Source organism: Denticeps clupeoides, chromosome 16 (assembly GCF_900700375.1).
Source record: "Denticeps clupeoides chromosome 16, fDenClu1.1, whole genome shotgun sequence".
Lineage (NCBI taxonomy): Eukaryota > Metazoa > Chordata > Actinopteri > Clupeiformes > Denticipitidae > Denticeps > Denticeps clupeoides.
Window position 1 is genome coordinate 3009363 of NC_041722.1, and position 12301 is coordinate 3021663.

Sequence of the window (12301 nt, forward strand, 5' to 3'; positions counted from 1 at the left end):
TGCAGGGCAGGGACCCACAGAAAGGCACACAATTTCTAGTCACCAATCCGCCTAGCATGACTTTGAGTTCAAACCCCAACCTTGGAGGCATGATGCCACGTGCTAATTAAATTTTTTGTAATATATTATTTGAATATTATCTATAAAATTTGCATGTGTTAAATACTTATAGAATTTAGTTTTAAAATGTAGAGTTTATCAGCATATATTTGTTTTAATATGGTTTGTGTGTAAAATTATGATTATGAAATTCCTGTGTTCCTGTAGTATTGAATTTTGTCATTTTAGATGACTCCATAGTTGCCATTAGGTTGACAGGGTTTTTAAAGAAGCTTGCAGCTGTGACTGTTTGAACTTGACCACATGATTTTTTGTGCTTCATTTGCATGACTGTGAGCTGATTGTGATGCCTGTTAAATGACAGAAGAACATTCATAAGTACAGAAAGATATGATGTTCATTAATTCATGACTTGTAATACTTATGAACATGTGTATGTTTGGGTTGTATTTTAGAAATTAGATTTTGTGAGAGTTGGGACTGTGGGGTTTAGAAATGTTTTATTGGTGTAGCATGACAAGAGTTTTTATGATGCTGTGAGGTGAATGATGAATTAATCATTGCTTGTGCATTAGTCAATACTCTCTGACTTCTATCAAAAGGCAGCTACCATTATTACTATTAATTTGTAACTGTATTATGATTGTATTATAATATGTAACAGTTATGAATTGTTATATGACGACTTCAAAAGTAATCTCGAGCCATGAAGTCTCCCCAGTCATTGTTGGGTGATGCGAGGCCTAAAGACATTTGCAGAAATCTGAAACGGACTTTTTTGGACCATGGCTCGTTTTTGTTTCATCATACGGAGCTCACAAATGAAAAACCTAACTTGGCAGTGCGGTGTTGAGGCGCATCGCTGCATACAATGTGCAAACGCTGTAGGCGCCGGTGAAGCAGGCCTCCACCGTGGATCTTCTTGTTTTCAGATTTATTTTTGGTTATGCGGACAGGTTCATTGACCACGAGGTTATTACCGCCCCACACAGTTCCGTGAAGCACACCAGTTTACCTGTGAATCCACCCAAGCTTTTATTTCTACATTTATTTTGCTCCTGTGATGGGAAATATAATAAGAATATAAACGAAAAGCCCACTCGTGACCTTATTACTGGGCGCCTGGGAATGAACTCGGGGAACTCTGGAAGGGGTAAAAAAGCAGGGGGTGTGTTAGACCGGCCCCGGCCCAGGCTGCTCCTGCGCGCGCGCGTGACCGTGTGCGCGCGCGCGTGCGTGCGTGCGTGCGTGCGTGCGTGAGTATATGTGCCGAGCGGCCGGCGCGCTCCCGACATTTCGCTCGCAACATGGCGAAGAGGCGCGGACACGCACGACGGCCGTCCCTGCCCGCCACGCCGCGTCGTGCGTGATAGAAGCCGCGTCGAACGCGCGAAGCTGTCGGCGCACCCGGCCGCTGGGAACCAGGGGCTTTACATGGCGGTGGAGCATCTGTGGCTTCTCTGTCTACTTTCGCTGGGGCGCTGCGGTCTCTCCCTGCAAGGTAACGCGCTTCTGGAGCCGTGTGTGTGTGTGTGTGTGTGTGTGTGTGTGGCGCTACTCGCTGTTTACACCTCCCCGTAATTTAACAAAGGGCCGAAGTTGCGTTTCGGGTGTGGGGACTCTGGGGTTGTGCAGGACAGGGGCTCCGTCATCTGGTCACTGGTACATGTGTGGTTCAACGGTCATGGAGGCATTTTTATTAATGGGACCAATGAAGTAGATGTGAAATGATCAGTGTTTTTGAGTTGCTTAAAGTAAGGAGGTGTGTGTGTGTGTGTGTGTGTGTGTGTGTGTGCGTGTGTAGTAGCAGGATGCACACAGCAGCACCAACATTTACATGACAAAAGAGATCCTGACATTAAAAACCGCACTGGCTTCCCCGGAGGGGGAACGTGTCCAACTCCTGCTTCCAAAGTCCCCACATGGTGCACGCACGTTTGGGGCAGGACTATTGATTTTCTGGTCATTAATGCAAAAGCGGACATGCTGGCGTGCGGCTAGATGCACCAGGTTGCAACCAGTATCTCTAGAAAGTAGAACGTGTGACAGCGCAGCACAGCCCAGCACCCAGTGCACACAGTGAATTGTGTCCTCTGCTCCGCTTCCTGACCCGCTAGGCCGCCACTGCCCGTCCAATCCACCCGATTAGTAGGCTGCTTGTGCGTTGTAATTAATAAAATACTTTTAAGATTAAACCGATCTGCCTTGAAGGCATAATATTCACACGGTATTGGAATTTTGGGCATAGGGTTCCTGTTTTTAATATTATTATGTAGTGTTTTTAGTAGGCCATACGTAGCAGCACCAACGTGCTTTAAGTGCTTCTGAAAAGTAGCACTAGGTTTCTTCTGATAACGTTCCTCCCATTTCTGCTATTTCTTCTAGAAGTCGGCAGCCTAATAAGCACGAATCGCGTGCATGTGGTCTGTATCTCATACCAAACTTTTCTTTCCTTGGGGACTGTCATTTGCATCTGCTTAGTCATGTTCCAGAACCGAAGTTACACAACAGTTAGTTCTGCTCCACTAATTTGATTAGTTAAAATCCTCCACGCCCGACGAACAGTATAGCGGCCCTGGCAAACTTTGTCCTCTTCTTCAAGCTTACTGTGTGTGTGTGTACATCAGCCGTACCGAATTATGAAATAATTACAATTCAGCCCTAAAACTTAATTGGTTGAGCCACATTTTTAAATATCCAGAAACCTTTGCTTTTAATACACTGATGAAATAAGGGCTGCTTTTATGTTTTACTTGAAGTGACAAAAGTGGAGTGCTCTACAGCACGCAGTCACACAACGAAATGTGTCCTCTGCTTTTAGCCCATTCTGGGCATAAACTGGTCAGTAAACAACACACACACGTCCAAATAAGTAGGGTGCATCTGTTCCAGAGCGCAACCAATATCTGTCCAGTGTGAGAGTATTTGTCTTGCAGATCTTCATGAGAATGGGACAGTGGGACAGAATGGTATGGTAACAATGTTGGAATGACATTGCTTACCGTAATTGGTATAACATTGTTATAAGTAAACTACACTGTTTTAGGTAAACTACAGTTTAATAAAAGAAGTAACTTGTCTTTTATTTAGTTTACCCACATTGTTTATTGAGTAATGATATGCTGAGGTTGCATAATTCCTTTGTAACATATCACTTTGAATACTGTGTCCAGTTTTGGTCTCCTATCTTTAAAAAGTCATTCCTGTGGTTCTGTAATAACTAGTGTGCTAGTTTGACATGTGACTATTACAGAAATTACAACTTTTTATTAATGCATTCAAACTTTATTTGGCTCCATTATGCTAGTCAGTAATACATATTGCTACCTTACAAAAAAAGGAGAAAATAATTACCAATCTTTAGCAGAGTGGAAAGAGGTTCATTTTAATGATTGTTTTCCAGTTGCATATTCTCTGGAGGACATGTACCAATCAAACATGGCTAGATATTCATTAACACTTGTGAAAGCATCGTGGACACACCCCCAGTATTTCTGGGCATAATATATTGCTTTTTTTATCATCTTCAAACTTAACAATTGGACTGCGACATAATGGCCTAAAAATGATATTGCAATATTTTTAAGTTACATCAAAGAACATGTTATATATCTTGATACCTTAAAATTTCCTCTGAATCACTGTATAAATGCTAAATTCCACTTTTTATTGCTCCCTAGATGCCTTTCATGGCTGCCCACTGCTCACTAAGGGTGATGGTTAAAAGTAGAAGTCACATTTCATTGTGTGCACAGTGCGCTGTGCTGTGTTTCACAGTGACAATCACTTCACTTTCACTTTCAAAGCGTCCATACCGCTGTACGAGACCTTAACTCTTGTATTTGAAAAATAATCATGTCACCATGTAGAAAATTTATGGCATGCATCGGGATACATCGATATCGAGGCATTGATAATCGCAATTGAATCGACCTGGGAAGGTTCACACCTCTAGCGTTCGGGGGAAAAACAGACACATATTCGATCCATGTCATATTCTAAACCAATCAGAGGATGTGAAGGGCGGGGCCAGATATTCCGGTATGTTTTAAAGTGGCCGTGCTGCAGTCAGTCAGAGAGGTGGGTATCCTGAACCCATCAGATAGACAGAGTGGATGTAGCCACGGATTAGAGCTTTAATCAGGCCGACTTTTTTAAAGTACAGCTTTTTGCACGCATTATATTAATCTTTTATAAATTGTTTAATGTCAGTGTTCATGGTAAAAGTTTTTTCCCCACATCTTAGATGCCAGAAGCTAGCCTCCGTTTTACTGCCTCAGCATCCATTTTTGTGCTAATTGAAACGCATCACCTGACCACTCATTAAAAGACACATTACGTAGTATAAAACACATTACATGCAGTGATAAATGTGCTGGCCCAGTGTCCCCTCTCCCCGCAGCCTTTCAGCGACACGCAGATCATCAGGCCGAGGTGATAATCAAGTTCAAGCCCTTAAAACACTTGCACTTTTAATTTGGAGTTTCTTTTTATTTCATTTATCTTGTTTTAATTTCAGCTCAGTGAAAGATTTTAAGCACCACGTTTTCAGTGAGTTAACTTTCTGTAGAATTTGGCTTTAATTAAAGAACTTTATGTTAAACAGATTGTTAGTTAATAATTTACAAGTCAATACGGCAATACGCAAAATGATTTAAAAAGAAAAAAAGTGGAACCTGTAAAACTGCGTTGTTAAATGCAATGCCATCAAAAATTTGGTGCACTTATCTTTTGTGCTGGTGCAGCTAAGAAAAAAAAAAAAGGTTAGGCACACCAGTGTAACCAGTGAAAAAAGTTAGTCGAGAGCCCTGCAGAAACGCGAGACAGTACTGAGCGCATGGCGGACTTCAGAGAATGGCAGGCGGAGAACGCGGTTATTTTACTTTACTTTAAAACTGATAACTGTTATTACGTCAGTTGAGCATCATGGCAGAGGATTCATTATAAACCGCATTTCACCTCAGATGGCAGGTCTTTGCAGTGCGCTGTGTCGGAAGCAGTGCACGCAGTACCACGTCACGTGGTTTACTGTGCGAAACGGGAGCTGAGGAGTGCAGGGCCTTCACTTATCTCTGTGGAGTTGCTTTTCTCCGCTGTTAAGCCGGTTGAAGACGGTGCTGCACTCCGGAACTCATTGTTTTCTACAGTGTGCACGACTGAAAAATGATCTTTTGCTGCGGTGGGCGGTGAGCGAAGCGCTCAGCCAAAGTTGAGTTTGACAAAGTTGAACTTCGCGCATTGTGACACAATGACATGCGACCAATAGAAACAAGGTATCAAAGCAGGCTCTCAAACCAAGATGGAGAGGTTGATTATGATGAAATGTTGAGCGTGGCAAATCAATTCAACCATGTCACCTTACTGTGACACCGTGAGGAAAACCGCGTGCTAGGTGAGTTTTTTGGATGGGCCACGGAGAGAGTCTGTTTGGCGGGGTGAAAGCAGTGAAGCGGGCCTCAGAAGCAAATTGCATGCTGTTGAACAATAACGTTAGGATTCATATTTGATGGTCATGATACAGTCATTTACTGTGTATATAACATATCTCCCACCCCTGCTTAGCAACATGTGACTGTATGGTTTGTACATTTATTCATTTATTCTGTGTGTGTGTGTGTGTGTGTGTGGGCAATGTATCTGCAGCGTGCTGCAATGATGCATTACAGATTTTATCTTTATGTTCCCATCAGATAACACTTTAGTCAAGTGCAATGAATTATTTTTATCCATTGAAACATGCATTTTATGTCTTAGTTTTATGAAGTTAAAGTGAAGCACAGCACACGATGACACAGTGAAATGTGTCCTCTGCTTTTAACCATCACCCTTTGTGAGCAGTAGGCAGCCATGCAAAGCACCCCGGGGAGGCTGTGCTTTGCTCAGTGGCACCTTGGTGGCTCGGGATTCAAACTGGCAGCCTTCGGTCAGTTTCCTTATCCGCTAGGCCACCACTGCCCCTTGTTATAATAAGCAATCTGAAAAATTGAGATTGGAAAGATGGTTACTTGATGCTCAGTAAAACTGATTGTTTTTGCAAGGCTCAGTTTCCTGTATTTGTGTCCCTATGCATTTTGGACAGCTGTCTGACAAAGTCTCTTTAATGCCTGTTATATACTGTATCATGTGATTGCTGTCATGCGGCCATTATTCCAAGCATCGCTTTTGGAGGCAATGAAATGTGCCTTCATGGTCTAATTCCTCCTTCCATACATTTTGGTTTACGTGGCACTCTTCACTAAGTTTGATTTCTGAATGAAATGCACACAGTGTGGCATCTGTGAGATGGGGGTTGCATTCCTGGGAGCGGCAGTTTTTGAGAAGGGAATGGGTGTGTGTGGGAGGGCTCAGTGTTGTGAGAACTACAGCAAGTGAGAGGTCCTGGACGGTTGGAAGCGGGGGATTTGTGGTGTGATTTTGGGGAGGGGGGGTTCTGTATGGGATGTGAGGGCATTTCTTTCTGTCTTTTTTCCCCCTGTCCAATCCATAAAACAAAGACCTTGTTTTCCATGTGAGAGATCAAACTACTGCATATATGTCAACTATGCTGAACTCATCACGGGTAGTTCAGGGCTGTGTGTGTGTACGTCTCATTCTCAGACGTTATGTAAGTTTGTTAGTGTAATAGGGGAGCCGTGCAAAATCTGGACAGATATAATCCTTATAATTAATTTTTCTGCTAATTTCAGAAAGTGTATCTGGTCCAGATAGACTTATCCGGAGATGTCTGAATGTTTTATCAGATCCTTTACCTGACCCCATCTCATTTTTGGAAGGTGTTGGAATAGCCCCTCAATTAATTTCATGCTCTCTATAACCCCTCCATCATGCCTAAATTTTGATTTTACAGTTTTTCGTCCTTGATTAACTGATGTGTCTGAGTGAATAAACTCTTGTTCTTTATCGTGGATCAACACACACACACACACACACACATGCTTACTGCATGGCTACTTAACCATTGATTCACCTCCCTGCAATGCATACTCAACACAGCTAGAGCCCCATGCCAAGGTCTCCTTTTGCGCTCTGTACAATAATGTATTAAATTCTAGCAGGCTGGTACCTTCAGCCGGCTAGCAGATGTCAAGTTAAGATAATAAGCCCAGGCTTTCACTTGGAAAGACTGGCTGTAGTTGAGTGTACATGGTGGTTCTGGGGTGTTTTTGTGCTTTGAGAGGTTTTTGTCTAGCCATGACTCCTTCATCAGTGGCAGCCAGTAACAAGACAACAAAGTGTCTCCTGTCAAAGAGGAGAGGAGATCTCATTTTGTTCAGTTGGGTGGAGCTTTTATTTCACAGAGGGCTGGTTGCACACATCAGAGAGATGTTTGGTGTTAAAGATCCACTTTAAAAGCTAGGGTGCTTATCTAAGTGCACCCAGGATGCATTTCACTATTCACATTCCAAAATGATTTTTGCTGTACATTTGTTGAACAAAATTAGGGCTGTTGAGGCATGCTTGGAGAGCAGGTTGCTGTCATAACTGGCAAAACATATAAAAGTGATAAGACAGGGTCCTTTCATTTGCAGTAACAATGCAGGATACCTGATGCATTTGGTAGCAGTCTTGCACCCAGCATGTGACATGAGTCATTTTTCTGCATTTTCCTTCCAGTCTCTATGATGTCACGTTACTTTACACAGCCAATGAGCTTCAACATTTGGTCTCCAAACATGCATGCTGTGCACTGGTGGTTTTCTGTTTAGGTAATAAATTATAGTATATAATCAGTACACCTGCCCTATGAAGAAAATGGCTTCTTGAACTTTTCAGACCAGTGGATCTAGTGGAAGAAATGAGATTGCTTAATGTCGCAGTGATTGCGTAATTCATGTAAAATTCATGAGTGATTATTGTGAGAATCAAAACTGCATTTTTGATTTATGTGCGACTCATTCTGCAGAGTACGGCCTGAAGACGGCTGCAGAGTACAGGAGCAGAACACTAAACCAATGTAGGAAGTTCTCATCAGCCATACTCTCTGAACTGGTGGAGGGTTTTAATTGACAGTTTCCTGTGAACAGACTAGGTGAGTGACAGGAGCTGATATGATGCAAGATATCCCGGCAGGACCCTCAGTCTGGGGCCTGTCTGCGGTAAAACTGGACACTTTGTCCTGTGGGGTGGTGACTTGTCTGTTGGTGCAACTGGGATTCCTTTGTTCACTTTGCATTCGAAGGTGTATGGATTTGTGCATATTATTTTACAAAAAAATGGGTCGAATTTAGTTTTTGTTGATGTGTGCAGTTTGCTGAGAAACAGTTTTTCTGCTGTTGGTGTGGGTGGGAGGGGGAAAAATTGGGGTCTCCTTGCCGCACTGGTTGGGTAAACAGTCATATGATGACATTCCTTCCATTCCCCTCTGCTGTCCTCTTGGTCACATGACTGAGGAGCTGGTGCAGAGGCTCAAAGAGGGGCATCGAGGGTGAGTGGGTGGGGGTCAAAGTGGGGAGTTCTTTTCCGTTGGGACACAGAGTTTCGCTTACAAAAACTTGAACGTGAAGAAGTTTCTCACTGCAAAGCGCTTTAACCGTCCGCTACATAATTTCATAAACTGCAGTTTTAATCCAATAAACCCATCCCCCCCGTGGCATTTGAACATTGGTCTGAGAATAAAGGAGAGCGCGTAGCATATTGTAAACTATAAAGTATGCATATTATGTCAATTGCAACATTAATCGCACTCCAGATAATTATTAGTTGTATTACTTTATAAATATATGGGTTGGCAGTTATTTGCACTGAATAAGCCCGGTGGGAGGTAAAGTGTTGTAAATGCTATTGGCCTGTTTTTCGGCGTGTTTGTTTTGTCCGTTTGTTTGACCTGCTGCTGGCCATGACGTTGTGTTTGGTTGGCCAGAGACACCCCAGCTCCACACCGCACTGAGGCCCTTTCCAAGGATGTGCATGAATGAGTGCTGTACATTGACCAGCGGGCGTGGCCTTTATCCCCCCCACCCCTCCAAACCCTCGCTCTCTGGCTGTTCATCTCCAGGTTGGAAATTAGCACCCACCACTGGTCAAACCAAACAACAAGTTATGTGGCAGGTGAGATAATATACCTACATTATGTGGCCTTTTTGCCATGTACTGTAGTTGAAGGAACAGGACCTAAATGAAAGGCCTGGTACAGCGCACGGTTTTAAAACACAGTTGAAAACGCTGTGTTCTCTGTGGGAACCGATTGTTACAGATTGAATGGCTCGTGGAGTGGTCCTATTAAATAAACGGGAACATAACAAAGCTCAGTACACTATATGCAACATGGACTTAATAGTGGCATGTTGTGCACATTTTTATGTTTAATCTGTTTGATTCCAAAAACACAACATATATTTTATTTAAAACTTTAATTTAGAAACAGATGCTTTTGCAACAGGATGCATCTTAATGAAAAAATGAATTTCCCTACCTCTAGGAGTCTTTTTGTATAGCATAAATTTGGCCAGTCACTATTAAGTCGCTGGTAGTTCCTAGTAGAGCAGGGTCGGGTTCAGCCTCAATTTTTAGAATTTTAGTCGGGCTCATGGTAAGTAAACGGTCAGCAAATGCAAACTTCTGGTCTGTAGTACCTGGGTTATACGGCTAAAGAACTGATATATTTTCCCAGATTAAAAGATTCGATTTTTTGAGCTATTTTTTTCTGATATTGCCAGACTGAAACTGTTTATTAACATTTGAAAGCATGACTTTGCTGCCCTCCTTAGCTCCATTTTCAGCCATTTTTCTCTTTGCTAGCTTTAGGCCAGTGGTTCTGTCATGCCCAGAGGCTGCCGGGGCGCACACAGCAGGCATTCATGCGCCTGATTAGCAGGTACTGATGGCTCCCAGATGATTCCCATCAGGACCTGTTAAATGCAGTAAGCAGCCACAAGTCATGGCTGCTGCATTGACCTGGATCTAGACAATCCAGAATACTTATGTTGTTCCTGATAATTAGTCACACGCTTCAGGGTTCATTTACGTTTGTCTTTTTTGGCCCTTGTGATGTATTTATGTGTGCTTGTGTAATAAATCATTTAAAATAATTATTTGTAAACAATTTTAGTCTATAATTTCCAATGGCAATAAATTAACAGTAAAAAAAAAATCTATGCACCAAAATTTTAAATAATACTTTTCAGCAACCCGTGAAATTTAGGCTCAGGCTTATGATGGGCAGTGGTTAAGGAGGGTTAAGGAAGCGGCCTCGTAATCAGAAGGTTGCCAATCCGATCCGCCACTGAGCAAAGCACCGTGCTCAAACACTGCTCCCCAGGCGCCTGTCATGGCTGCCCACTGTTCACTTAGGGTGATGGGTTAAAAGCAGAGGACACATTTTGTTGTGTGCTCGTGAGCTGTGCTGCAGTGTATCACAATGACAATCACTTCACTTTCAATGATGCTCCACTGGAGTCCTTCTCTCTCCTGGGATGAAAAAGGGCTGTCACCGCTGCGGTTATTGGGTCTTCAGGTCAAACACCTTGCCTCATTACCTGCTGGCTTGGGGATGCCACGTGACTATGCATAAACATGGCACACCTACTCTGCACAGCACGAGCAGTATGGAGGTGCACACGTAGGACACTCGGGTTAACACATGGGAGACTCCAGATTACTTGGGCTTTTGTAGGGGAGCGGATGAGACACAACAAGCCACTCCTGATGCTCATTACACCAGTGCTGATCCCAATCCGTGCCGAAGGAACCCGAGGAACCTTTCCGAGTCAGCGAGTCTGGGTTGGGTTGTGCGCCCCCTGGGGGCTTGACTGTGGAACGGCAGCAGTGACACCCGACTACTGTAATCCGAAGACTTCCCTCATTGCCCCGTGTCCGGGCCCCTCCCACTCCTGCTCCCCCTGACCTGCTGCTCTTCTCCAACGAGTCAAACGTGCCCACTTCAAGTGGACAGCCACACACCACAGCCATGGTGTCACTGAGGTGCCACTGAGCAAAGCATCGTCCCCACACATGGCATTTCTAATGGCCGTTGCTTGAGCAGGCAGCAAGCAGTGGTCTGTGCACGTGCTCAACACGACCACGCGTTATGTGGGATTTTTTTACACGTGCTAAAACAGACGTCTGGTCTGACCCGCCCACCTCTCCTCCCACGACATAACAGTGTGCCCGTTAGCCCACGTGACAACAGTATGGCTGGAGAGGACAGGTGAGGTGAGGTGAGGTGAGGTGAGGTGACGTGAGATGCCTGTCGTTCATATTTCACAGTTGTCTCTAACGCATAATGAACTGCGTGGCTATTTGAAAGTGGATTTTGCACAATTTATTTGCATGTTTACGGTCCAGTTAAAGCTTTGACATTCTTGAATAATTTTTATCATCCTCGCTGATGTCCACAGCCAAGTGAGGAACAAAGAGGAAAAAAGAACCTTGCCAAGGAAGAAAACCCATTACCGTAGTGGAAGGCTAACAATGAAAGTGTAGTGTAGAGAACAAGTTCTGACATTCTAACAAATGTTAAATTTTCTGATTTATATTGTTCTTTTTATTTTTTTTTATAAAAATTTATTGTGGCAGCTCAGGTGGCACTTTATTTATTTATTTATAGTCCTGTTTTTGCATAAAGGGTTGGAAATTAGTGCTTTATTTTTTATCCAATTCTCTGATTTAAAAAAAATCGACAGATGAATCGATTATAAAAATACAAATGCTGTCTTACCCATTTTGATTGAGTACAATGTGCTTTTTCATTGTTTCAATAGAATGTGAAAAAGTTGCCCATGCTTGGGAAAAAAAAACAGATCAAGAAACACTGAATATCTGTTCATTTAAATGAACTAATACAACACATATTACTTACATTGGGACCCTTAGGTCGGTGCACAATACTCTGAATGCCCCCTCACCCATGTCTCACCCATAATCTTTCCCCTGCCTGGAGCAAGGAACTCCACCTTGTCTTATTCGGTCAGAGAAGCTGGAGGGAAAAGGTATCCTCGAGTTTCAGCTGCAAGTTTGGACCTTCCACATTTGTTCCACAGCCAAATGTGGAATGGTGCAATGTCCTTAATACTTCACTGAATATGCATATAAATATGGTACCAATATTACGGAAAAACTCAAATTAAAGGAAAGGAGAAATAGATAGAGGGAATAAGAGGGAAAGCAGAGAGGGTGCCTGGACCTGGAGAAGCAGAGAGGGGAGAGAAAAGCTCAGCTGGGCGAGTTCCTACAGATTCTGAGGGGTAGAGAGCCCCTAATGGAGGAGGAAAAGAAGAGAGACAGTTGCTCTTTAACTAGGTGT

General features: G+C 43.2%; 1 protein-coding gene across 4 annotated transcripts in view; it reads left to right on the forward strand.

Annotated features, from left to right (window-relative positions):
* The first annotated feature begins 1327 nt into the window (after nt 1-1327).
* igdcc4 (immunoglobulin superfamily, DCC subclass, member 4) overlaps nt 1328-12301 on the forward strand; it is a 49422-nt gene continuing 38448 nt past the window's right edge. For all 4 annotated transcript variants that reach the window (XM_028956899.1, XM_028956900.1, XM_028956901.1 and 1 more), the window contains exon 1: nt 1328-1561. In XM_028956899.1, coding sequence (XP_028812732.1) covers nt 1495-1561 — 67 coding nt within the window. In that variant the 5' untranslated portion in view covers nt 1328-1494. The remainder of the gene's footprint in view (nt 1562-12301) is intronic.